Raw genomic sequence first — 27,747 nt, 5'->3', positions numbered from 1 at the left:
CCGGAGGTGGCAACCGTTCGCCGACTTCTTTGCAGAAAACTAATCGTCAGCAGAAGGGTTAGTTAGTTTAACTTAGAGTAGGGGGTTAATAAAGGTGGGACCTGTAAGGGAAGAAGCAGGCTTTTTGCACTATGTTTATAGACTCATGTACATTGTTTATTTTGTTGTTGTAAAACCAAAAAATACCTCAATAAATGTTTATTTAAAAAAAATAATAAAACATCTTTCATAACCTCAGGATATTCTGAAAATATTTGACTGCCAATGAAGGACATTGGAAGTTTCAAAATAAGGGGTCCCGGATTTAAGACAGAAATGAAGAGGAATTTCCTCTGAGGGTCACCAATCTTAAAGTTTCTCTACCCCAGAGAGCAGCGAAGCCTGGGTCAATAAATATATCCGGGGCTTAGTTAGACAGATTTTTGGATCTTAAATGGGCCTGAGGATTATCGGCAGCGGTCAAGAAGGTGGAGTCAAGACCTTAATCAGATCTGCCATAATCTTATTGAATAGTGGGCAGGCTTGAGGGGGCAAATGGCCTACTCCTGCCCTAATGTTATTCAAGTGTATCTGGATGTGGGAACCAATTGGCACACAGAAGGCGTCCATAGCTGTAATATGATAACGACCAGATAATCTGTTTTTGTGATGTTGATTGGGGATAGACATTCGTCAGGACACCAGGGGATAACAGGACACCTCTTCCTCAAAGTACTGGCATGGATCGCTTCGAAACACAGCGGTTCTCGGTTGAACGTTTGATCTGAAAGCTGGCACTTCCAACAGTGCAGCGCCCTCTCAACACCGCACAGGAATGCCAACCTAAATTTTTTTGTACTTTGGGGTTCTGAAGTAGGAATTGAACCCACTACCCAATGACTCAAGAGTGCTACCACTGACTGCCAAAGTTGAGCAAAGTGAGGGCGATCAGATTTCAATCCCCTTTCATGCTTACAATTCCATGAAGAAATATCCGGCCCGTCTTTTGTACATACTCTGACTAATGTATTTTTTTTAAATGTTGCAAGAAATCGGCGAAGAGCTAATAATTAACGACACCAAATGTGCCTCCAAGTGTGACAGGAAGTGTAGCATAAAAAGTGTAATGGTGCATTTCCTGACAACCCACACAGGTATTCTTCCTTAATAGAACAGGTGGGCAGATTTAGCACCTTTCTATAAATAGCGGTTAACACTCTGCTACACTGGCCACAACTTCAGTCTGTACATTTGTCAATGTCCCTTCTTATTAACAAAACGTGTTTGTTATGCAATTGCGAATTGTTCTAAACCAGATCAGCTATATTATGTCTTTAACATTAAGAACTATTGCGCGACACCAAGAAATTGAAGGGAATAAAAACTCCGGCGAGTACAGAAGTAATAAAATAAACCCTTCATTTTATCCTTGAATTACACACAGGCGATCCGTTGAGACTCGCCAGCAGCCAGTGTTGACAGGAAACATATGGATAAACAGCATGAAGCTTCCAAAGTCTAAACACTAATCAATATTGTGGCTTGGAATATTCTATTGGGATGTCTGTTCCGAGGGAGAACATAAATGCAACATTGTCTGTTCCGAGGGAGAAAATAAATGCAACATTGTCTGTTCCGAGGGAGGAAATAAATGCAACATTGACCATGGTCTGTACACTCTATAAGTTTACTAAATGTTCTGTTTGTTTGTTCTCTTAAATCATGGCAATGCGGTGTAGAGTGAGATTAGAAAAGGCGAAATTGATTTCGTTGTGCTGTACTGCTTGATTGAAATGTTTAAAAAGTGCTGGAAAAACTGTCCTACAGCATCCCTGAGAGGGAAAGGGTTCAAGTCCCATGTGTGGTGGTGGGTGACTCTTCCTACTGCTTGAATGCACCGATTGCTTATTTTTTAATTAAGCAATTTTAAATTGTTAAATCACAGATTGAGATAAAATTTGCAGATACCAGACACCCGGATTTGCACAGTGCAAAAGATTCGTGCATTTTAAATTAGCTTAAAGCTGCTTTCAATTACAATGAATCCACTTAGAGTTAAATGATCTTAAACTTTAACATTTTAAACAGGGGGGGGGGGTCAAAAAGAAACTTACTTACTCTGACTGTGTATAGTGCTCCAGAACCCAGAACGTCGCTTCGGAGATGCTGCTTGGCCTCGCTCGCGGGTTGTCCCCCTCCGATCTGCATTGTGTTTGTGGCCACCTTGTGGATGTCCTGTTTGGGGTGAGAGGGTGCAGAGAGGCAGCTGGTTAGGTGGGGAGCGGAGGGAGAGAGACTCTGAGCACTGTTGGTCAGTTTCATCCTGGGAATCTCCCTGGCGCCCAGGGTGAAGCTTTTGAGGCCAAGCAGGCTGGCCGGGTTGGACAGTTTCAGGTTGGTCATCTTGGGGATGAAGGCGGACAGAGTGGTCGAGATGTCCTCCGCCTTGGAGGGAGGTTCATCCGCTGGGGAGCCGGGCGGAGAGCAAGGGGACGAGGCGGTGGACGAGTTCTTGACCCCGAGTGGAGCACTGGATGGAGGTTCGTCTAATGATGTTAAAGAATCGTTTCTGAAACGGTTGTACTTTGCCCTGTGAATCATGCCCGGCTGCCTGAAGAGTCCTGTGTGTCCAGTGAAACTACAGCCAATACGTTCTCTCATAGCCCACTGCTGTGATCAATCCTGCTCGAATTCAAAAAGTACCCATAGACTAGATTTGGCCAAAATCGCGATGGTTTCACTGGATCATATACTCTTTCCCATTGCGAGCACAATTACTTTTTTAATATATAAAAAAAATAAGAAGCTGGTTTAATGCAACCTCGGCTGTTCGTTCTTCCCCCGTACTGGCAGAGAGCTCAAACTGCAATGATGTGAGTTTGGATCACACTGCCCTCAATGTAAGAGCTCTCGGAGGAAACGAGTCTTCAAACGCTGCTGGAGCCGAGTCAGCCTGTCGCCCGATGACAAACCTGGCTGACTTCTCCCCTCCCCCTCCTCCTCCCCTCCCCCTCCTCCTCCCCCTCCTCCTCCACCACCCGCTCCCTAATTCCAGCCGACCATACGATCACCTTGAAAAGGCTACAACAACAAAAACCCGGCCCTGAACGAGGCACTTCCCAAAGAGCCAAGCCTGCTTTGAATCCCCCCGCCCCCCCCCCCCCCAAACAAATGGTTTCAGCGAATTGCACCGTCCTCCCCCCACTCTACCCCCCGACTCTTCGCCTTCTCAAGGTCTATTCAACAAACTGGGCTTCGGCAGTTGTGTCTCCGGCAGCTTCATCCCCAGTGGCGCTGGCCAGCCGCTTCCTCGCCAACATGGCTTAATCCCCGCTTTAAACAACATTCCCCAGCCCGCCGCCAGTCCCCTCCACACACTGTATCCGACCTCGCACAATGGTTACATTAGTGACACTTGGCTGTAAGTTCCAAGCCGGGAGACACAGCGTTAAAAGGACTGCGCGTGGAGTGGTCAAGGGGAGTTGGTGCAATTTTTATGAATGAACTTTTATGAATGAGTGCCCCCCCCCCCCCCCCCAACATGTTAATAAATCTGTGAATGAAGTGTCGATTGCTGTAATTGACTGACAATCCCTGGGGTGGTTTCCTTTTCCTCCAATCAGCAAACAAAAAAGCTCTCTGACTCACACACCGCAAATACCCTAAACGGGGAGCACTCGATATATGCCCGGCTCGCATTTCACCAGGGCCAATCCCAGCCAGAAATAGCAGGCGAAACAATAACGGGGGGTGGGGAGGACAGTTCAGGAAACGAAGGGTGACACTGAAAATTGGGCTGGGAGTCTTGAGTGAATTCCCACTGGGTGGATGAAGAGAATTGAGGAGCAGACACGTAGAAATATGGGACTGCTCCCGTGGGAAGATGTGATGCATCTATCTATCTTTCCCTCGGAGCTCCTTCTATTGAGTGCTGCTGCTTCAATGTGCTGGCAACTTCCTGAGCCTCCCCGATTCACCCTGAAGACTTAATGAAAAGGACAAGGCGGCCAAGCACACAGGAAGCCAGGAATTGAGTGGGCTGACAGACAGGAAAGAGAAAATTAATCCCGCACTGTCCGCTCAACCCTCGCCTTTCGCTAAATATTGACGCTTAACCCATAACCGGAGGGGGGGGGGGGGGGGCGGTTCGCTTCCACCTGCTTCTCCCTGCTGTGAATCACAACAGCAGTGACGCACAGTAAGGGGAAATTATACCCTGGTACCTGCTACATCGCTATTATTTATTACAGGATCAAAACGGCCCCTCGCTAATCAGAGGGCACTTTTAACTGCTGATGAATTCTCATTTCGGGGCCCCAACCACCTCCTCTACAACAGGAAAAATGCAAGAACCAAATATTATCTTAATCGCTGATTGAAATACCTCTTTAAACCCAAGCTCACAAGAGTCCAATCGCATTTTTCAAAAAAAGAGCCAAACAAAAAAGTAACCTCAGCAGGTTACCCAGAGTGGGGGGAGTCAGTGAAGAATGCCTCCAAGAAGCTTCTTCAAGCGGTTGACCAGCCACTTGAGTGCTTCTGTCAAGCAGCGAATTGCCACCCATGCGACGTTGGTTATCACATCTCGCCCCACCCTCACCCCCAGGCTATGTCAGCCATCAGACAGATTGAATGCAGAAAATAAGCTTCTTCGACTTTGTCCCAATGGGCTTTAAGCCTTTCAGCCAAGAAGAGCACTCTCTGCTGGAGTAACAATTACCCTCCCCACACAGCCATTGATACACCATCAATAATAGACGACGAGTGATAAACGTAACTGAGGCTTTAATACACTAAACAGCAAGCCCCCTGCCTCTGGACCCAAACTGGGTCCGGAGGCGGAGACTTGCCACTTTTATACAGAAGCCCTGAGGGGAGGAGCCACAGGCGGAGCCAGCCTGGACAAGCCCAGGTATGTACAACACAGCACAGCGAATATAATACAATGAACACAATAACGTGGTTTACCACAGGTCTGTACTCACTTACTGGCCCAGCTCATTTTGGACTTTGCAGCTGATGTTAACAAAAAAAACAATCGAGTTCCAGGTAGACAGAATTCAAATCCATGCCCCCCCCCACACACACACACTGTTAACACGCTTTCCATGCAGCCTCTGCATTACCGTTTCTTTAGCATTCTATGAAGCCAGCAAGGTGGGGAGCAATTTTGACCATCTTGAATCCCTTGCTGGCTGACTTTTGATGATATGGGAGAGATTTGGAGCCAAGGCAGCATTTGTAATTCCATTATCATAGCATCACAGAACTGCCACAGCACAAGGAGGCCATTCGGTCCCACCTGTTTACATTAGCTCTCCCCTGCGTTCACCCTGCAACCCTGCACTTTCTTCTTTTTCAGACAATAATTCATTCTCAAACAAAGACAGAAAATACTGGACAATCTCAGCAGGTCTGACAGCATCTGTGGAGAGAGAAGGGAGCTAATGTTTCGAGTCTGGATGACTCTTTGTCAAAGCTGACAATAATTCATACTCTCTTGAATGCTCAGATTGAACCTGACTTGCCCCATACTCTCCAGATCCTAACTACTCACTGTGTAAAAGTGTGTTTCCTTGTGTTTCCATTGTTTCTTTTGTCAATTACCTTAAATTTATGATAAATAACAACAGAAAATGTTGGATAAACTCAGCAGGTCTGTCAGCATCTATGGAGAGAGAAATAGAGTTAACGTTTCAAGTCCATATTTCTTCTACATACTTTCAAGTCATACTTCTACAGCTATGTCCGATTGTTTTCAATACTTCCACAAATGGAAACAGTTTTTCCCTCCTATCTTTTTTCTATCCCTATCTTTCTGTTTTTCCCATGAGTAAAGCAAAATAAAATGTTTATGCTTAATGTGGTTCGCATTATCTGGTTTATCCATGAGTATGCAGAGATTGAGATGTTGAATTATTCTACAAGATTTAATAAATCCTATTTACAGAAATCAAGTGGTTAGGAGTGGGGTATGATACAGGAGGACTGTTATAGATACCTGGTCAGCTCACAACAGTGGCTAAGTGACTGAACCAGAGCCATAACTTTTAAAAGACGGTGCGGAAAAGTCGATTCTTTCCAGGAGTGATGATATAGGAAATAGAGCTTGGTTATTTTATAAACAAATTTTCTTAAAACAAAAGCAAATAAACCAATATTTAAACCTGTAAACTTCAACCCTAACAATAACAGAACAGCTCTTTACCAGAACATGCAGCTCTCATGCCACAAAACAATTTTTCTTCTGTTAGGGACATTCGTTCAGAACCTTTTTCCAAAGCCTGTCTCGGTGACAACTTTCATGACTTCTCTTGGACGATTTCCAAAGCTTTCCTCAATGTAACTTTCAAGACCTCTCTCGGTTGATTTCCAAAGCCTTCCAGTGAGTTGTTGTGATTCATAGAATCCATAGAATCCCTAAAGTGCAGAAGGAGGCCATTCTGCCATCAAGTCTGCACTAACCCTCTGAATGAACACCTCACCAGGCCCACTACCCCGCCCTATCCCTGTAACCCCATCTAACTATGAGACACTAAGGGGCAATTTAGCATGGCCAATCCACCTAACCTGCACATGTTTAGACTGTGGGAGGAAACCGGGGCACTCAGAGGAAACCCACCCAGACACAAGGAGAAAATGCAAATTCCACAGTCACCCAAGATTGGATTCAAACACAGGCCATTGAAGCTGTGAAGCAGCAGTGCTAATCACTATGCCGCCTTCTCCTCTGTAACTTTCATGACTTCTCTCGGTCGATTTCCAAAGCCTTTTCCTTGTTCCTGCTCAGAACAGCATTCTTTCTCTCTCTCACTCTTAGCTCTGTCCAGCCCCTCAAACAAAGGTTCTCTGCTGGCGTTTCCAGACTTGAACCCATCATCGTTATCTTGGTTGTTTGATGGTCCCACAAACGGGGATCAGATGGAAGGGCACTCGTGAGAGTCTCCAAGGGGATCGGAGGCTACCAGCCGGGCACCCTGCCAGTGCCAGCCTTACACCTTGGCAGTGCCACCTGGGTGCCAGGCTGGCACTGCCATGGTGCCCAGGTGACACTGCCAGTTGGCATAGGCACTGCCAGGGTGCTGGGTTGGCACTGTCATGGTACCAAGCTGGCATATTTTGCACATGTGCAATCGAACCGGGGTGGCCCGGCATGGGTGTTGGGGATGGTGCGGGGATGCTCCCATTTGCATTCGTGCTGGGGTGGGAGGTCGGGGATTGCTTTTTTGGGCCTTGGAGATCGGGTCCTCATTTTTAAATGGCATCCCAACCTCTTGATACAATGGGGAGTTCTGGCAAGCGGAGCTCCCCACTGCACAAATCGGGGCTATGTGCAGCCTCGGCTGTGCGTTCCTCGTTCAGGCCCCTTATACAAGGTGAGTCGTGTTGAATAGTCATGTGTTTCTTGGAACTGTAAGTGCTGGGAAACATGCAGCTAAACATGCTCGCTAGGGGACTTTGTTCCCTTTTGAGAAAATTGTGCCCCTTATTTCTAATGTAATAACATTCCGGTATACCTATTTTTCTCTGAATCATTTTGTTGTAATTCAACCAACTTGCTTCAGTTAAAGACATCCGTTTTAACCACCACCCGTTCTTGGGCTTGACTAACCATCTGACCAAACATGGTGTCTGACAATTGAATCTCAGCCTCTTTGTTAGCACTCTTCCTCCGGTCTTGTGATTGGGTTACCACATAATCAGGAAACACTCCCGGATAAACTTCTTACAACATTGCTGTTGTTGACTTTCTACAGGCTTTTCAACTACTGGAGGCTGCACTCCCACCTGAGATCCAGCTATATAATTACCCAGGATAAATTGTACATGTTGCACTGATAGGTTCTCTATTATTCCTACTACCACCACCACTTTTCAACGGACTTTCCAACCTTACCTTACAAACTACTGCTCTCACCCCCAATCTCCCATATTACCACCTTTTCCGACAACGTGCCTTCCAAACAACATATCCTCTTATCTCTCACCATTAAAGACTGACTTGCCCCTGTATCCCGTAAGATATTAATCTCCTTACCTACTCCACCTTGTACACATAGTAAACTTTATTCTCACAAATGAAATCCTTAAAACGTTCTGATATCTGCTTATCCACCAGCCTCTGAACAGTTTGTACATTCTGTGGCAGCTCCTCCACTGAGACAGTGGTTTTTCTTCCCACTTTAGTAAACTTGACTGGCTTATCCAGTTTTACCTGGTCTGTCTTCCCAGCCCTTTTCATAAGCCACCAACACTGTGACTTCACATGTCCAGCTTTATTACATTGAAAACACTTGTGTTTTCTTGTCTCTCTACCTACCACTATCATAGGTTTCCCTTTTACTCTGAGGCACGCTCTCCTTAACACCACCAACTACATGTCCTCTGCATGGACCCCCTGGGAACTTCTCACGTCCCCAATTTCTATCCTTCGCAGATTGAAATTGACGTCGGACACGAGACTTGGCTTTATGAATCAATTCAAAATTGTCAGCCATTTCTGTGGCCTGTCTAACCAATTTAACTCTCTGCTCTTCCACATGAGTTCTCACTACTGAGGGAAGTGAAGCTTTAAATTCCTCTAAAATGATTATCACCCGAAGCGCCTCATAAGTTTGGTTTATTTTTAGTGCTCTTGTCCACTTATCAAAATTAGCTTGTTTAATTCTTTCAAATTCTCCGTAGGTCTGATCTAGTTATTTTCTTAGATTTCTGAATGTCTGTCTGTAGGCTTCTGGCACTAATCCGTAGGCACTTAATATGGCTTTCCTCACCACATCATAACCCCCAGATACCTCCTCTGATAATGAGGCAAACACATCACTAGTTTTATGGGCCAACTTTGTTTGAACCAACTCCATCCACATGGTCTTTGGCCAATTCAATTGTTTAGCTACTTTCTCAAAGGATATAAATTACACCTCAACATCCTTCACATTGAACCTTGGTACGGCTTGCGTATATTTAAACATGTCCCGACTAAACCTTTGGCTAGGGTGTATTTCTTCTTCTAAAACTTCCTCAGTTTCTGCCTTTGCCTCCAACACCTTAAGTCGTTGTTGTCCCTGCAGTGCCAGTTTCCAAAGTTCAAATTCTCTCTCTTTCCTTTCCTTCTGCCATGGCTAATCTCTCTCTCTCTCTTCCTTCGCTAATCTTTCCCTTTCAATCTTATTCCTTTCCATTTCCATTTGAAAACCCCTCTCTTTTTCTTTGGCTTCATTTGCCATCTCCATTTCTCTCAGTTTTTGCTGCATTTCCAATTCTTTAATTTTTAATTGGATTCGAGCTAATTATAATTGGTTAGACTATCTCACTGGTAAGTTTCAATATTGGGTTATGGCTTGCATTATCTCTGCCTTCTTTGCCCCTTTTGGCAGGGCTAACTGTAGTTTCTCTGCCAAACTCAAAATTTTGCTTTCGATTCCCCTTGTAAATCCTCCCGAGTGATTTCCTCCAGCCCCAGTACATCTTTTGCAATTGTAAGGGCCATTTCCAGTCACTTCCTGTTCAATATTTCAAACCCAGAAAGAATGCAATCGATCCACACACACTCATTATCTTTAAGTTCGATAACCCCAAGCCAAACAAGGAATTATACATAAGAATCTTGGTCACGAGCCCCCAATTTGTTATGGACGTCTAATCAACTCTCAAGAGACTGAACCAGAGCCATAACTTTTTAAAGTTCTAAGATGGTGCAGAAAGATCGATTTGTTCCAGGAGTGATATTATAAGAAATAGGGCTTGGTTACTTTATAAACAAACTTTATTGAAACAAAAGAAAAGAATATTTAAACCTTTTAACTTCAACTCTAACAATAACAGATTACATGCGGTTTCCTAGCCTTAACATGCTAGTTCCCATTAAATAGCTCTTTACCAGAACATGCAGCTCTCATGCCACTTACACAGTCAAGCAAAGGCAATACTTGTATTTACGAAGCAATTTTTCTTCTGTTAGGGACATTTGTTCAGAATTTTTTCTAAAGCCTGCTTTGGTAACTTTCATGACCCCTCTCGGCCGATTTCCAAATCCTTCTCCTCTGTGACTTTCATAACCTCTATCTATCAATTTCCAAAGCCTTCTTCTTATACCTGTTCAAATTAGCATTCTTTCTCTCTCTTTCTGAGCTCCAACCAGTCCCTCAAACAAAAGTTTTCTGCTGGGGTTTCCAGGCTTGAATCCATCAGTATTATCTTGGCTGCTTGGTTTCCCATCCCAAAAAAGAACAGTGCCATGCTATTGATAACTAACCTTCCATTGATGGAAAAAGAGGCCATCAGACTCTGTAATGTGCTAATAGCTGGTCAGACAGGAGTGTCCCAAAGAACAATGGATCTGGGGGCATCCTGTGTATTCCCAATAACGAGTTTAAGTCTGACTGGGACAATGTAACTCGACCAGGTGTAGGCATGTCCCTCTGACTCTGTGCTGGCAGGATTTTTCCTCAGTCGGTTTAACCCCTAAATTGCCTGCTACATTGGGGCCTCATTTCCCAATTTCCTAATATCTCTCTTGTATAATGAAATCCAAAACGTTTTTGGGGTAGGTGATATTCTGGGATTCCCCATTATAGTCTTTAAGGAGCTAAAAGTATTATCCAGAACTTCTTGGCTCCTCGCTGTTATATCATTGAATCCCTACAGTGCAGAAAGAGGCCATTTGGCCCATTAGGTATGCACTGACCCTCTGAAACAGCATCCTACCCAGGCCCACTCCCCTGCACCATCCCCGCAACCCCACCCAACCCGCACATCCCTGGACACTCAGGGGCAATTTTAGGAGAGCCAATCCACCTAACCTGCACATCTTTGGACTGTGGGAGGAAACCAGAGCACCCGGAGGATACCCACACAGACACGGGGAGAACATGCAAACTCCACACAGTCAACCAAGGTCGGAATTTAATTCTGGCCCCTGGCGTTGTGAGGCAGCAGTGCTAACCACTGTGCCACCCCATCTCTTATTAATTTGTAACGTTTACAGTTGAATTAAAAAGAAACAAAAGATGCCATACAATCACCATGTCTGTGTTACACAAAGAACAGCAGATGCCTGAAAATGTGTTTTCAAGAATGTAACACAATCATGGGATTCAGAGGAAGTTAAGAGTGTAAGCTAACTGGCTCATTGAACATTCTGATCAACTTCAGAAGGCACTCAGACATTTGAAGCTGTGTATGATGTGTACACGTGCACTATTCTGGAGATGTTCGAAAAGCCCAATTGAATTTTTCAGTGTGATTCTCTCCCTTTCATTGTCGGAAGCATACAGGTAATTGCAGTATTAGGATTAAGGCAGAGGGCGGAACGTGGCGCAGTGGTTAGCATTGCTGCCTCACGGTGCCGGGGACCCAGGTTCAAGTCCCGACCCAGGTTCAAATCCCGGCCCTGGGTCACTGCCCGTGTGAAGTTTACACATTCTCCGTCTGTCTGCAACCCAAAGATGTGCAGGTTAGGTGGATTGGTCACACTAAATTGCCCCTTAATTGGAAATAAATAAATAATTGTGTGCTCTAAATTTAAAAAAAAGGATTAAGACAGATAGCATAAGGAAAAACCACAAGGCATATTATAAGTATGTTAAGAGCAAGAGGATGACCAGGGAAAGAGTGGTGCCCAGTCGAGACCAAAGGGACAATCTGTGCAAGGAGCCAGAGGATGTGGGCGAGGTCTTAAGTTAATAATTTTCATCTGTATTCACTAAGAGAAAGACATGGTAGCTGGAGATTTCAGTTGGGGTGGTGAGGTTCTAGAACATGATTAATAAGGATGAGGTATGAGCTGTTTTAGCGGACATTAAGGTGCATAAACCCCTGGGGCCTGATGAGATGTATCCCAGGTTACTATGGGAGGCAAGGGAGGAGATTGCTGGGATAAAAGCTTTGACAAAGGGTCATCTGGACTCGAAACGTTAGCTCTTTTCTCTCCCTACAGATGCTGCCAGACCTGCTGAGATTTTCCAGCCTTTTCTTTTTGGGGTTAGGAGATTGCTGGGACCCTGACAGAGATACTGAAATCATCGCTGGCCAGAGGTGAAGTGCCAGATTGCTGAAGGATAGCTAATAATGCACTTTTATTCACGAAGGCCAGCAGGGATAAGACAGGTAATTACAGACCAGTTAGTCTCACGTCAGTAGTAGGGAGTTATTGGAAAACATTCCGAGGGACAGGATTAATCAACACTTGGAAAGACAGGGATTGATCAAGGATAGTCAACACGGATTTGTTGACAGGAGATCCTATCCAACAAATTTAATTGTGTTGTTTGAGAAGGTAACTAAACGTATTGATGAGGGTAGCGCAGTTGATGTGGTATACATGGACTTCATTAAGGCCTTTGACAAATTTGACAGGGAAGGCTGATCCAAAAGATTAGAGCCCATGGGATCCAAGGGAGTGTGGCAAATTGGATCCAAAATAGGCTTCTTAATGGGAAGGTTGCTCTTGTGATTGGAAGCCTGTGACCAGCGGTGTACCACAGGGATCGGTGCTGGGATCCATGCTGTTTGTTATATACTTGGATGTGAATGTAGAAGGTATAATTAGGAAGTTTGCAGATGATACGACAATTGGTGGCGTTGTTGATAGTGAGGAGGATAGCCTTAGGCTACAGATTGATATCAATCAGCTGATAGGTTGGGCAGGTGGAATTTAATCCTGCTAAGTGTGAGGTGATGCATTTTGGGATATCTAATAAGGATAGGACATACACAATGAATGGTAGGTCCTTAGGGCTATTGAGGAACAAAGGGACATTGGACATTTTAAAATGGCACCCTGATCTCTTGAGCCCCCGATGCAATCCCTGACCCTCCCCCAACTCACTGTAAGGGGGTTACCGGCACCTCCCCCCCCCCCCCCACCCCCCATCCACACACACCCCAACACCTGTGCAGGGCACCCCCCACCCAATCACCACCATGCAAAAAATACCAGCTTGGCACACCAGCCTGGCAGTGTCTGGCTGGCACCCATGTGGCACTGCCAGGGTGCCCAGGTGGCATCAGCTGTGCCAGGGTACCACCCCGAGAGACCCCCACAAGTCCATCCCCATTTGTGGAGACCAGTTTTTTTTCTTCAAAAAATATACTTTATTCATAAAATCTCTCATAAACATTACAGAACATTTCGAATTGTCTTGACTGTACATTTCCATCAGAGTTACACATTCCCTTGACTTTCTTCCATTCAATTTTGATAACATTACACACACATCGCTCCTCTTTACGTTACAATTCCTTCTTAAATATTTACATTGCCATGTTTCTTTTATACATTGGAGTGTTAATGACCCAGACCGAGGGGGGTTTACACTGTTACCCGCCCCTCGGTGTACATTTGCTGCAAAGACCTTACACAGTGGTCTTTCCCCATTGCGCCTTGGCGGCAGCTGCCCCAAGCTTGATTGCGTCCCTCAGCACGTAGTCCTGGACCTTGGCATGTGCCAGTCTGCAACACTCAGTCGAGGACAATTCTTTGCACTGGAAAATCAGCAAGTTTCGGGCAGACCAAAGAGCGTCTTTCACCGAGTTGATGACCTTCCAGCAGCAGTTGATGTTTGTCTCGGTGTGTGTCCCTGGAAACAGTCCGTAGAGCACAGAGTCCTGTGTCACAGAGCTGCTCGGGCTGAACCTTGACAAATACCACTGCATCTCTCTCCAGACCTTCTTTGCAAAGGCACATTCCACAAGGAGGTGGGTGACCGTCTCATTTCCCCCACAGCCACTCCGAGGGCAGCGTGCAACGGCGCAGAGCCTTCGGGTGTACATGAAGAATCTGATAGGGAGGGCCCTTCTCACCACCAGCCAAGCTCGGCCTTGGTGCTTGTTTGTAAGTTCTGGTGATGAGGCGTTCTGCCAGATGACTCTGACTGTCTGCTCAGGGAACCGTCCAACGTCCTCCACAGTCTCCTTTTCCCTGGGGGCCTCGAGGACATTACGTACTGACCACTGCTTCATTGCTTTGTGGTCAAAGGTGTTTTTCTTCAAAAACGCTTCCAAGAGGGACAGGTGGTACAGCACGGTCCAACTACTTGGAGCATTCCGTGGCAATGAGGCCAGGCCCATCCTTCGTAACACCGGGGACAGTACTGAATGGCGCTCGCCCGTGGTGTCCAATGTGAAGGGGATAGATCCCAATGTCTTGGTTACCTTAGGAAATCTGCACATTAAAGTGAGACTAGCTGTCTCGCTCTAAAATGCAGATTTGCCAAAAAGTGATCTTGCCCACAATGGGTGGGCTTCACATCGTGATGTCTCGCGAGGCACGGCGAGCCAGGTAGATCCCGGGAGCAAGGTCTCCGGGCATTTACCTGCCCCGTTGCGCTGCAGCGCGCTGCTTTTTGGGTGCAGCATGGTCAGTAGATCATGCATGCAGAGTTGAATTATTATGTGATACTTGGCTAGTTTTATCTACAAAAGGCATACTCATCCAGCTACTGTTGGAGTTTACAGATGTGATCATGTTGTCAACACTGTTGAAGAAATTGCTGGATTTGTATGGCATATAAAGTAGGAAGTTAGAAAGTTAGGGCTACTATTTTACAGCTTATGGAACCTATTAATGGATCGCACATGCCACTAAACTTTGGAGACCCAGAAAAGGAACTATTAAAACTGACATCTCACTCTGGCAGGCAATACATTTTTCCTAGACATTTATAGGTAAAAATTTTCAATGTTTTCTTACCTTCCCCTTCTGTTTGGATTGGATTGGATTGGATTTGTTTATTGTCACGTGTACCGAGGTACAGTGAAAAGTATTTTTCTGCGAGCAGCTGCACAATCATTAAGTACATGAGAAGAAAAGGGAATAAAAGAAAATACATAAGAGGGCAACACAACATATACAATGTAACTACATCAGCACTGGCATCGGATGAAGCATACAGGGTGTAGTGTTCATGAAGTAGTCCATAAGAGGGTCATTTAGGAGTCTGGTAACAGTGGGGAAGAAGCTGTTTCTTTCATCCCTCTCTTAATCCAATCTTTCTTTACCTCTCTATTTTTTTCTGTAACTAATTTGCCTTTCATTCATCTTTCATTACTTGTTTTGTTTTCTTTAGTCTCAAATGTCATTGGGCACAGAGATTAACCATTGGTTCAGTATTTCATCAAGATCCCAGATGCCCCGTTGGTCGCACCACAGTGTTAACTCGAACATTCAGCAACTTGCAACATAAAGGCAATTGGAGTGGAGGGGTGAAGAGGACAGTTCACTCACACTGCAAGATGGCCAGATTCTGGGTCAATAAATATACATTGCAATTGGACCACTAGGTGGAGTGTCACAACTTAGGGACACAGCTGGTAAAAACGTGCCTTTGCTGGGTTCAGCCAGTCCCACTGTGGAAAGGGTATCATAGGGCTATATGTTACACTGTGCAGACTCACAAAAACTTCCTCTCCCCCACCACCCCGCCCGCACCTCAACAATGTTAGAATGCAACATATATCTGCAGTCCCCAACAAGTTTCCCCGTTCTGTGTTATTTGTTTGCGCTCTTGCTGCCATGCACATTAAGTTCACAAAATAGATATCTGTTGTTGTCAATTGCTCTGTATGCATGAATGAATCAATATCGAATTCAAAAGCACAACAAGGTCTTCTCAAATGCTGAATATTGCTGTAACTTCCTCGAAGCGGCGATCAGCGTCGGATTGCCACTCTGTACCCACTTAACTGCGCCAAATTTCGTCCGTGCCTGTCTTGCCGGATCTTCCGACTCAGGCCAGGGGAGATCCAGGCGGCGCAGATGTCTCCGAGGCCCAGCGTTTCAATCTAACAGAATCAGAGTGAAGGAGGACATGCCCCCCACCACACCCCGCTTTTTTTATAGCGCCAGCTGTCGTAAAGCAGGTACGTTTCATAGACCAATTGAAACTAGCAGGCCGGGGAGAAGGAAAGTGCCAAAGGAAAGAGAATAGTCTTTGGGGGGAGGGGGGATGTTCAGTCACTATGTGGGGTGAGCTTTATATTTCTGGGGCTTTCATTGAGGGTTCAACAGGTAAATACAGATGGCCTTGGACCCACCAATAATTGCACATGATTGCAGAGGCAAAGTAACACATCAGGCTGTAAGGTCCTGGATTCCCAGAGTTGATTTAAGGGCTCCTCCAAAGATACGTTGGGTTGAAGTTGCCTGTTGGAAGTTCCCAGGTAAGGGTTTATGCAGCAATTAACCGAGAAGTGGGCAACTGCACTGTGAACTATCCGAAAAACTATTTAAATCGCTAACTTTGGACGGATCTACTAATAGTTACTCTGAAAAAGCTAGAAGGAATAAAACGTTTTCTAATTTCTGGCTAACTATTTTAAAGACCCAGGCTGACACCCCCCCCCCCCCCCCCCCCCCCGACCCCTCAGGAGACTCCCTCCCGCCTCCCCGAACTACCATCCCCACTCGGTATTGCCCACTCCCTGACCTTCCCAATGGGACTCCCCCCCCCCCCCCCCCATCACCCGCCCCCTCAAACCTGCATGGATGCCCCAAACCGCACCGCATCCCTCCCACCTCGTAACCTGCAGGCCCGACCTCATCCCCGACCTGACCCCCAAAACTGGGTGGACCCACCCATGAACCAACCCGACCCAGCTGGAGACCCCCACCGACCCAACCTCCCTGACCACTCCGACTCGACCTGGCCCAATTGAATCCATTCCCCCCCAACCCGACGTGACCCCCGCCCTACTGGATGCCGCCCAAACCCAGGTTGGCTGGACCCCACCACTTCCAACCCCCCAATCCCCTGGTCCAACCCACCCCGACCTGATCCCTACTCCCAACCTGACTCCCCAAGCCCAACGCCCAAGACATCAGCCCTCCATCCAGATGTCCACCAGATGTCCGATCCCTGCCCGGTGTACGTCCCCTCTGTTGTCCGAATCCCCGCCCGATGTCTGAACCCCCCCCCCGCCACCCGCCCACCATGTCTGAACCAATCCCTGCCCTGGTATCCGAAACCCCTCCCCCCAACCTGACTCAACCTCCACTCCTAGGCCTGGCTGGACCCCGTCCCAATCACTGACCCGGCCCACATCCGATTCCCCCCCGCCCCCAACCCTTCCCCCGATGTCCATCCCTCCCTCGCTCTCCTCAATTTGAGCTGACCTCTTCCCCCCTCAACTTGCCCCCTCCCCCACCATGTCGAAGGCACCCCTCTAATGTCCGAACTTATCAAATCCTCCCGTGTCTGACCCCTACCCCCGATGCCTGACCCCTCACACTCCCCCTGACCCCTGAACCCCCACCCGCACCACAAGAATCTATCCATTTACCTTAGACACTTACATTATACTCTTCTCTCCGACGGGATTTCCATTTGTCTCTATTACCTAGTTCACCTCCTTGCTTTTTATTTCACTCATTGTGTTTGATTAGCTATCTGCCAAAGCTTACTTTTCACAGCCGCCATCTCCTTCCTCGACAACTGTCTCTGGCTCCCATTTATTCCTGTGGATTCCAACTGGAATCCCAGCTTTCATGTTTTGGATCTGTGGTAAACCACTGTATTGCATTGTATTGTGTTGTTACATGCCTGGGCTTGTCCTGGCTGGCTCCGCCTGTGGCTCCTCCCCTGGGGCTCATGTATAAAGGTGGCTAGTCTCTGCCTCCGATCCAGTTCGGGATCAGAGGCCAAGAGGCTTGCTGTTTAGTGTATTAAAGCCTCAGTTACGTTCATCACTTGCCGTGTGTTTATTGATGGCATATCAATTTAATACACTAAACTTCTAAGATGAACTCATCACTCAAGCCTGATCGCCTGGAGCTGGACCCACAGGCAGCCGATGCCACGGAAACATTCGAGCACTGGCTAAGCTGCTTCGAAGCGTACCTCGGATCCTTCACCAAAGACTTCACAGACCTCCAGAAGAAGCAGATCTTCCATGCACGGGTGAACCCACGAGTCTTTCTTCTCATCAGAGACGCACCCTCGCATGCGGAGGCAATAATGCCGCTGAAGGGACAATATGTGAAGTCTGTTAACGAGGTGTATGCTAGGCACCTCCTTGCCACGAGACGACAACGTCTTGGGGAATCACTTGCAGAATTCCTGCGTGTTCTGCGTGTACTCTGCCGGAACTGTGATTGCCGGGCGATATCGGCTACCCAGTACGCAGAGCTGCTGATCAGGGACGCTTATGTCGCAGGCATGAAATCAAACTATTTCTGCCAGCGATTACTAGAAGGGGGTACACTCGGCCTCCCACAGACAGTGCAACTCTCAAACTCGCTGGAGGTGGCCTCCCCGAACATGTAGGCCATCACCTCCGACCTCGTGGACCTCGTGGGCTCCGCCATCATCCGACCCGGGTGCGCCGCAAGCCTGTGCCGCGCAGCGGCCCGCCAACGCCGGAAGCCCGAAGTGCTACTTTTGCGGCCAAGGTAATCATCCCAGACAACACTGCCCTGCACGGAACGTGACTTGCAACGGGTGTGGGAGGAAGGGCCACTTTGCAAAAGCCTGCCAGGCCCGATCTCCCCCTAAAGCTTCTAGGCCCAGCAGCGCTGCCTGCTGCCTGTCGGGGCCACCCCCAGCTGCCGCGCCACCCGACATGTGCGACTCGTGGGTGCTGCCACCTTCGCCGCCATCTTCAATTTTGGCCGCCACGTGTGACCCATGGGGGCCGCCATCTTTAACGCAATTGTGTTCTCCACCTGCCACGCACGACCCATGGGGGCCGCCATCTTGGACGCCACCGCCACTGCGGGCCACGTTCCCGTACTTAGACAATGTCACCATCTGCAGCCATGACCAGCAGGACCACGACGAAAACCTCCGGCACGTCCTCCACACTGCTAAACTCCTGAACCTCACCTATAATAAGGAAAAATGTGTTTTCCGCACAACGCGCCTAGCCATCCTCGGCTACGTCGTGAAACACGAACGGAGTCCTAGGGCCCGACCCCAACCCCATGCGCCCCCTCCTGGAACTCCCCCTCGCCCACTGCCCCAAGGCCCTGAAGAGATGCCTGTGGTTCTTCTCGTATTATGCCCAGTGGGGTCCCCAATTGTGCGGACAAGGCCCACCCACTTATCGAACCCACCATTTTTCCCCTGACGGCTGAGGCCCGACTGACCCTCAACCGCATCAAGGCAGATATTGCCAAAGCCGCGATGCACGCTGTGGACGAGTCCATTCCATTCCAGGTGGAGAGCGACGCGTCGGACTTTGCTCTGGCCACTACCCTCAACCAGGTGGGCAGGCCCGTGGCTTTCTTCTCCCGTACCCTCCAGGGCTCCGGGATTCGACACTCCTCTGTCGAAAAGGAAGCCCAAGCCATCGTAGAAGCTGTGCGACATTGGAGGCATTACCTGGCCGGCAGGCGATTCACTCTCCTCACTGACCAACAGTCGGTTGCCTTCATGTTCAATAACACACAGCGGGGCAAGATCAAGAATGACAAGATTCTGAGGTGGAGGATTGAGCTCTCCACCTACAACTACGATATCTTGTATCGACCTGGGAAGCTCAATGAGCCCCCAGATGCCCTATCCCGCGGTACATTTGCCAGCGCACAAGTAGACCGACTCCGGGCCCTCCACAATGACCTCTTTCACCCGTTTTTTTCACTTCATCAAGGCTCGCAACCTGTTTACTTCATCGAGGAGGTCAGGGCTGTGACCAGGGACTGCCAGGTCTGCACGGAGTGCAAACTGCACTTCCATCGGCCAGGCAGAGCGTACCTGGTAAAGGCCTCTCGCCCCTTTTAGCACCTCAGCATCGACTTAAAAGAGCCCCTCCCCTCCACTGACCATAACGTGTACTTCCTCAACATTGTTGACGAGTACTCAAGATTCCCCTTTGCCATCCCATGCCTTGACATGACCTCCGCCACCATCATCAAGGCCCCGCACAGTCTTTTCACCTTGTTTGGGTTCGCCACCTACATCCACAGTGATCGGGGTTCCTCCTTCATGAGCGACGAGTTGTGTCAGTTCCTGCTCAGCAACGGCATTGCCTCCAGCAGGATGACCAGCAACAACCCCCCCGCGAAACGGACAGGTGGAGAGGGATAATGCGATGGTCTGGAAGGCCGTCCTCCTGGCCCTACGGTCTAGACGTCTCCCAGTCTCCTGCTGGCAGGAGGCCCTCTCCGATGCGCTCCACTCCATCCGGTCGCTCCTGTGTACTGTCACCAATGAGACTCCTCACGAACATGTTTGCCTTCCCCAGGAAGTCCACCTCTGGGGTCTCGCTCCCATCCTGGCTGACAGTCCCAGGGCCAGTCCTCCTCCGGAACCATGCGAGGAGCCATAAAGCAGACCCCCTCGTCGAGAAGGTCCTGCTCCTCCATGCTAATCAGCAATATCCCTACGTGGCACATCATGACGGGCGGCAGGACAAGTCTCCCTTCGAGATTTGGCACCTGCAGGTTCCCCAGCGACCATCACCACCACCCCCGACCCTACACCATCTTCCCCCACCTCTACCTACCTACCTCAAGAACTGGCACCCGCAGGCCCACCGGCAACCATCACCACCACCTCCGCCCATACACCCCCCCTCCACCTACTCAACAACTGGGTGAAGAAGCGGACAACACGCTCCCGGACACGCAGGTCTCAACACCGGTGCCCACAGCACAGCCGGGACTGAGGCGATCACGGCGGAAGGTCAAGGCCCCCGACAGACTTGACCTTTAAGACCACTTCACTCCCGCTGGTCGCTTTTTTTAAACAGGGGGTGAATGTGGTAAACTACTGCATTGCATTGTATTGTGTTGTTACATGCCTGGGCCTATCCTGGCTGGCTCCACCTGTGGCTGGTCCCCTCAGGCTCACATATAAAGGTGGCTAGTCTCCACCTCCAATCCAGTTCGGGATCAGAGGCCAGGAGGCTTGCTGTTTAGTGTATTAAAGCCTCAGTTACGTTCATCACTCGTCGTGTGTTTATTAATGGCATATCAGGATCCACATATGGTTACAAGTGTCTCTGAGACATTCAGTATTCCTCAAACTGCTGTTCTCGCCACATCCTGGTGAGATCTGCACTCAGCTCTATGCGATGCCAATACACATTAATACACTATCGACCTTACTTTTCACAGCACCGAATCACTTTGTCTGTGTGTCCTTGTCCACAGTTTCTTTTACCCTTCCTCTCATCCAGCGCTTTAAACAAAAATATTTTCTTCCTTTCAAGTGTGAACGATCGCCGCTTCAGTGACTCATTGGCACCAACACTCATTTGGATCCTTCTTCCCCTTCACTTCCCTCTGAGCCGAACCCTTCTTTTAATTTCACTCCATTCCGTATATTCACAAGAATTTGTTTATAAATATGTTTCTGGAACAGACCTCTTCATTCACCTGAGGAAGGAGCAGCGCTCCGAAAGCTAGTGATATCGAAACAAACCGGTTGGACTTTAACCTGGTGTTGTAAGACTTCGTACTGTGCTCACCCCAGTCCAACGCCGGCATCTCCACATCATGGGAAAAGAGGGCAGCATAATCAAAGACCCCTCCCACACGGCTTACTCACTCTTCCAACTTCTTCCATCGGGCAGGAGATACAAAAGTCTGAGAACACGCACAAACAGACTCAAAAACAGCTTCTTCCCCGCTGTTACCAGATTCCTAAACAACCCTCTTATGGACTGACCTGATTAACACTACACCCATGTATGCTCCACCCAATGCCAGTGTTTATGTAGTTACATTGTGTACCTTGTGTTGCCCTATTATGTATTTTCTTTTCTTTTCATGTACTGGATGAATTGTTTGAGCTGCTCGCAGAAAAATACTTTTCACTGTACCTCGGTACACGTGACAATAAACAAAATCCAAATCCATACGCCCCTGTCAATTAATTTCAGCTTGGTGTGATGCAGAGCTCTTTTTTTATTGTCTGCACCTACATGCCCACTTTGGTCATGTGTCCTTATTACCCATCTCTAGTATTTTCCCTCCACTTGGATTCCTCCCTCTGACCTTTTACTCTCTATATCTTTTCATTGAGAACGTCCAACATGTCTTCAACTATCTGAATTTCTCTGGTCCCTTCATTCGCTTTAACATGTCTCCCCCTAGGGCAGCACGGTGGCCAGTGGTTAGCACTGCTGCCTCACGGCGATGAGGTCCCATGTTCGATCCCGGCCCAAGATCACTGTCCGTGTGGAGTTTGCACATTCTCCCCGTGTTTGCGTGGGTTTCACCCCCACAACACAATGATGTGCAGGGTAGGTGGATTGGGCATGTTAAATTGCTCCTTATTTGGAAAAAATGAATTGGGTACTCTAAATTTTTAAAAAAACTGTCTCCCCCTGATCTTTCTGCACTCCATTCTCTTAGGACCAACCTTACATTGTCAGTAAATCTGCTGACAAGAGTGGTGCTGTTATTGTCTTATGTGGGCAGCACGGTAGCACAAGTGATTAGCACTGTGGCTCCACAGTGCCAGGGTCCCAGGTTCGATTCCCTGCTGGGTCATTGTCTGTGCGGAGTCTGCACGTTCTCCCTGTGTCTGCGTGGGTTTCCTCCCACAGTCCAAAGATGTGCAGGTTAGGTGGATTGGCCATGATAAAAGTGCCCTTAGTGACCAAAAAAGGTTAGGAGGGGTTATTGGGTTTCGGGGATAGGGTGGAAGTGAGGGCTTAAGTGGGTCGGTGCAGACTCGATGGGCTGAATGGCCTCCTTCTGCACTGTATGTTCTATGTACTATCTATGTACCAACCTGTACCAAGCAGATGCCAAATGTGTCTCCTCTTACCTCGCCCTGGACCATGTCCCCATCATTTCCAGGATTGTCATTCATCTCATCTCCTCTGGAGATCTTCATGGCCTCCAACTTCATAGTCCTTCAACAGCCTACATCTACCTCCTCAAACAGGACTGCTCTGGCAAACTTACTTCCCCATTCATCTTATCTCTGCCTGGCTATTTTGTCTCCCGTTGTCCAATCTCTTATCACCTCCACCTGCGACTCTTCACATGTTATTCATCACTGTATTAAAAAATATTTTTATTCTCCTTTTTTACACTTTCTCCCAAATTTACACCCAACAATAAACAATAATCAGTAACGAATGTAATGTCAATCCCCATATCCATAACAACAATCCCATCCTCCCACCAAACCCCAAAACATTAGTCCGCATGTTAACATAAACAAATGACAAAAAGGAATCAGGAATCACTCATAGTCACCATTAACACACACACCCCCCTCCCCCCAACCGTCCCACCCACCCCCCTAATGTGTGATGTAATCCAATTCTCGAAAGTGCATAATGAATAACGCCCACGAATTGTAGAACCCCGCCATCCTTCCCCTCAGTTCAAATTTGACCTTCTCAAGAGTCAAGAATTCCAGCAGGTCCCTCCGCCACGCCAGGACACACCTCTCCACCCTAACAGGATCCGCCTATGGGCGATCAACGAGGCGAAGGCTACAACATCTGCCTCCGCACCCGTTTCCAGCCCCGGCTGGTCCAACACCCCGAATATGGCCTCCCAAGGGCCCGGGTCCAGTTTGTTACCATTAACAATTTGTTGACCCTAACTGTCTCCTCTCCAATCTCTCTGCACCATCCCCCTCCAGGACAGCCGAGGGCTCTCCTCCTCTTCTCTGAATGGCGGCCTAGCCAGTTTCCATCTACCAGCATCCTTCTCCACCTGTTTGGTATGGTTCTCACATTGAGAAACTTCTCCTTTAACTCCGCTCACTTCCATGTTGCCATGGGGACGCGCTTGCCTGCTGTGCCTGCTTTTTTGTGGAACATTCCTTGTTCCAGTCCTGCTCAGGCTCACTCTCTCAGTCTTTTTCCGTTACATCGCTGGTTGTTTTGGTGTCATGTCCTGGCCTCCCCCTCAACTGGATAATTTCATTCACTTTGTTTCCAATTTCCACCCTTCCATCGCCTTCATATTGTCCATCGCAGGTGTTTACTTTCTCTTCTTCAAATTCTCTGCTTCCATGTCTGGGGATAGGCTGTCAATCAAAATTCACCATAAGCCCCAGTGACTGGCGCAGCTACCGTAACCAAACCTCTTCATAGTCTCTGCGGACTTCGCTGAGTTTCCCCACTCTGGCGATGCAACTTTCCATTCCAGCACTTCCAATATATCTTATTTCTTTCCTCAGCCAAAGTTCCCCTCCCAATGAGGTTGATTGCGCCTTCAGCAGCTTTCATTTCACACACCTGCTTTTCCCTCCTCCCTTCCCCTTCAGAACCACCGTAGATTTCCCCTTGTTCTTGCCTCCCACCCTCCACGAGCCTCCATATTCAATCGATCATCCTCTGCCATTCCTGCCACCTCCAGCATGACAACATCACCAAACACATCTTCCCCTCCCATCCTTTTCGGCATCCCGGAGGGACCATTCCCTCTGCAACAGTCCAGTTCACACCTCAGTCACCTCCAAAATCCCCTTCCCTTCCCTTCCCCTACACCTTTCCATGCAAGCATATTTCCTAATTTCTCACCGGCCTAGGCCACAAATACTTCTTCTAAATGAAACAGCAATTTCCTCATACATCTTTCAATTTAGCAGAATGTATTCGCTGCATACAATTCTGATACAATGGAGAACCCAAATGCAGATTAAATGACCACTTTGTGGAACACCTCTGTTCAGCCCACAAACATGGCCCCAAGATTCCTGCTTTGATTCCTTGAGGTATGGTTTGTCAATTGTGACAATGCAAATAAGGAGGCAAAGCCCATGTGTGTTATATGCAGGGAAGTACTGGCAAATGAGAAGTCTCAGAACTTGAAAGAGAATTGGTGGGTGAAAATGCCTTTTGAGATCGAGACCTCAGAGTCAGTTCTTAACTTTGAGCTGACAGCTGTAGCTGACCTGTAATACCACATTAAAAACATGCCAAAACCCACGAGGCTGTCAACATTCTGGTGTAGCCTCTCATAGGAGATCCAGTGCAAAGTAAAATAAGCATTTGTTGCTATCGCCCTTCATGAAGACCTACATGTGCAAGATTGAATTTTCCATTTTCATAAAGACAAAGACGGCACAAAGGAACCGGCTGAAGTCTGCACCTGGTGTGCGCACTGCCCTCTTCTCCTTTGAACCGGATTCAAGTGAGATTGTGAGGACAAAGCAGCCTCCCCTTTCGCATTAAAAGATAAATGAACGTGGCGTGTGTTGTGAAGTTTGGCCGGCGTGGGTCCCGAAGATCAGTCTTTTGCCAAAAGTGGGTCCCAGGAAAAAAGGTTTGGAAAACACTGATTTAACTGAACATTTTCAGGATGTTGAAAATGCCACCTTGTGGCTATATATGGGAATGCATTTTATTAGTCCAGAGATTTTTCAGTCAGCTTTATTTTAGCACTGATAACAATCCGTTAAAAATAACACTGATTGGAAACGGCCACACTTCCTTATCTAGTAAAACAGAAATGAGTAATGAGCGAGATAATTCTGATAGAAACAGCCAAAGTAAATAAGGCGTCAGCCAAGGCTCTTGCCTCTGAGTCAGAAGGTTGTGTTCAAACGTTTGCACAAAATCTAGATTGACACTTGAGTGCAATGCTGAAGGAATGCTGCATTGTCAGAGGTACTGTCGTTTGGATAATAAGACATTAAACGGAGACCCTAACTGCCCTCTCAGGTGGATCTAAAAGATGCCAAAGCACTATTTTGAAGAGGAGTGTGGAAATTTGCCCCATAATGGTCATTATTTCATTGTTGACTGTGGGATCTTGCAGTGTGCAAGTTGGTTGCTGCGTTTCCTATTGGCCGCAAAAAGTTTTGGTTGTCCTCAGCACCTCATCTTCCGATTAGGCACATTACAATCCTCAGAACTCAATATTGAACCATAGAACCATATAATCCCGACCGTGCAGAAGGAGGCCATTCAGCCCTTCGATTCTGCACCGACCACCTGAAAGAGCACCGTACCTAGACCCACTTCCCCGCCCTCTCCATGTAACCTTACCTAACCATCGCATCTTTGGTCACTAAGGAGCAACTTTAGCTTGGCCAATCCACCTAACCTGCACATCTTTGGACTGTGGGAGGAAACCGGAGCACCCGGAGGAACCCCAACCAGACATGGGGAGAATGTGCAAACTCCACACAGGCAGTCACCCAAGGTTGGAATTGAACCCGGGTCCCTGGCATTTTGAGGCAGGAGTGTTAACCACTGTGCCACCGTGCCGAGTTCAGCACCTTCAGACTATGACCGTTCTTCTTCATTTTGACCCTTTTTTTGTATCACATTTTTTGTCCCAATGCAAACTCCAGCAGTATACAATCCATCTACTGCCTTTCAATCCATATACAATATATAATCCAGCACAATTCCACCTGTCCTTTGCTCTGAAGAAGAGACAAGCGGATTCAAGATATTAACTCTATTTTCTCTCTCCACAGATGCTGCCAGACCTGCTGAGTTTTTTCAGTGTTTTACGTTTTGAGTTGCTTTCATAAGGCTCTTTGATTTGAACAACAATAACTGGAATTTATAGAGCACCTGCGAGATAAACATATTATAAAGTGCATCACAGATGAAGGCAAACTGGAGGAATCACGTATTAAGAAAGATCAGGAGGGGTAGCTGGTTCCAGTGAAGCCCAGAGCAAACTGGAGGAACAGCATCTCATCTTCCGATTAGGTACGTTACAGACTTAACATTGAGTTCAAAAACTTCAGACTGTGAACTCTTCTCTCCACCATCACCCCATTTCTATTTCTATCAATTTATTTTAACTTCTTCCATTGCTTTGTTTTCCCCTCACCATCGCTCCCCCCCACTTCCCACCCCCTCCCCCCACTCCACTTGGGCCAACTGTTTCCTAGTTGCCCTTTAACACACTGCTCACGGTGGACCAGAAAACTGATGGAAGAGGCACGCGAGACCTACCTTCGCAGACGAGGGCCCTGAGATGACTGAGGCTCAGAGGACTGGACCCACAGCTTGATCAAGTTCATCAACACGAGTAGTACTAGAATATTGGTCAGATAATATTTGGGATAATAACTGCTTTGTTTTGCTCATGAAGAATTTGGGTTGAATCGTGAATCTGTGTTTGTCCTTTGTTCACTTCGCAAATAAGGACACTTGGGTAAAACATTTCACTAATAAACTGATTGAAGTGTCTGATCATTTACAGATTCTCCGACCCGGCGGCGGCTTCCCCATTCTCCGGCGCCGTTTTTTGGGCACCGGCGGGATCGCCGCCACGCCGGTCGGGGGCCGTTGACAGCGCCCCCACCCGGCGATTCTCTGGGCTCCGATGGGCCGAGTGGCGAACAGTTTTGGCCGAGTCCCGCCGGCGTGGATTACTCACCTCCCACACGGCGGGACCTGGAAGGTGAGTGTGCGGGGGTCGTCCTGGAGGGGGCGCGGGGGGATCCGATCCCGGGGGAGGGGGCCCCCCACAGTGGCCTGGTCCGCGATCGGGGCCTACCGATCGGCGGGCGGGCTGGTTCCGTGGGGGCCGACTTTACTCCACGGCGAGCCCTGTAGAGCTCCGCCATATTGCCTGGGGGCCGGCGTGGAGAAGGGAACCCCCGCGCATGCGCCGAATCACGCCGGCCGTTCCACGCATGCGCCGAATCACGCCGGCCGTTCTGCGCATGTGCAAACACGCGCGGGCCGTTCAGTACTGGCTGGAGCTGCGGGGACCACCCCGGCGGCAACCCAGCCCCCTAGAAAAGTGAGAATTCCTCACTTGGGGTCGTTGGCGTCGGTTTTCACGCCGGCGTGGGGACGTAGCCCCATTATTGGAGAATCCCGCCTGAGGTGTTCCCAATTAAAGCACAGGGATAAAACAGGAGGCTGGAGGAATTGCTGCTTCGG

General features: G+C 48.1%; 1 protein-coding gene and 1 long non-coding RNA gene across 6 annotated transcripts in view; one reads left to right on the top strand and one right to left on the bottom strand.

Moving 5' to 3' along the window:
• Positions 1-27,747, bottom strand: part of LOC140387508 (SHC-transforming protein 1-like) — a 211,877-nt gene that overhangs the window by 141,538 nt on the left and 42,592 nt on the right. For 3 of the 4 annotated variants that reach the window (XM_072470692.1, XM_072470695.1, XM_072470694.1), the window contains exon 1: positions 2,098-2,937. In XM_072470692.1, coding sequence (XP_072326793.1) covers positions 2,098-2,640 — 543 coding nt within the window. In that variant the 5' untranslated portion in view covers positions 2,641-2,937. Of the gene's footprint in view, positions 1-2,097; positions 2,938-27,747 lie in introns of those variants that run through there. The other variant, XM_072470696.1, reaches the window with a different exon arrangement.
• On the top strand, positions 1,621-27,011 carry LOC140387509 (uncharacterized). 2 transcript variants are annotated; one of them, XR_011933889.1, is made up of 3 exons: positions 1,621-1,647; positions 26,319-26,559; positions 26,745-27,011. It is a non-coding gene; the product is annotated as an uncharacterized lncRNA (long non-coding RNA). The 2 variants fall into 2 exon arrangements; XR_011933888.1 differs by lacking the exon at positions 1,621-1,647 and adding an exon at positions 2,193-2,519.

The sequence above is a fragment of the Scyliorhinus torazame genome, chromosome 12, assembly GCF_047496885.1.
Source record: "Scyliorhinus torazame isolate Kashiwa2021f chromosome 12, sScyTor2.1, whole genome shotgun sequence".
NCBI classification, from domain to species: Eukaryota; Metazoa; Chordata; class Chondrichthyes; order Carcharhiniformes; family Scyliorhinidae; genus Scyliorhinus; species Scyliorhinus torazame.
The sequence above is the reverse complement of the archived record's forward strand: the minus strand, read 5'-3'. Positions and strand labels throughout refer to the sequence as shown.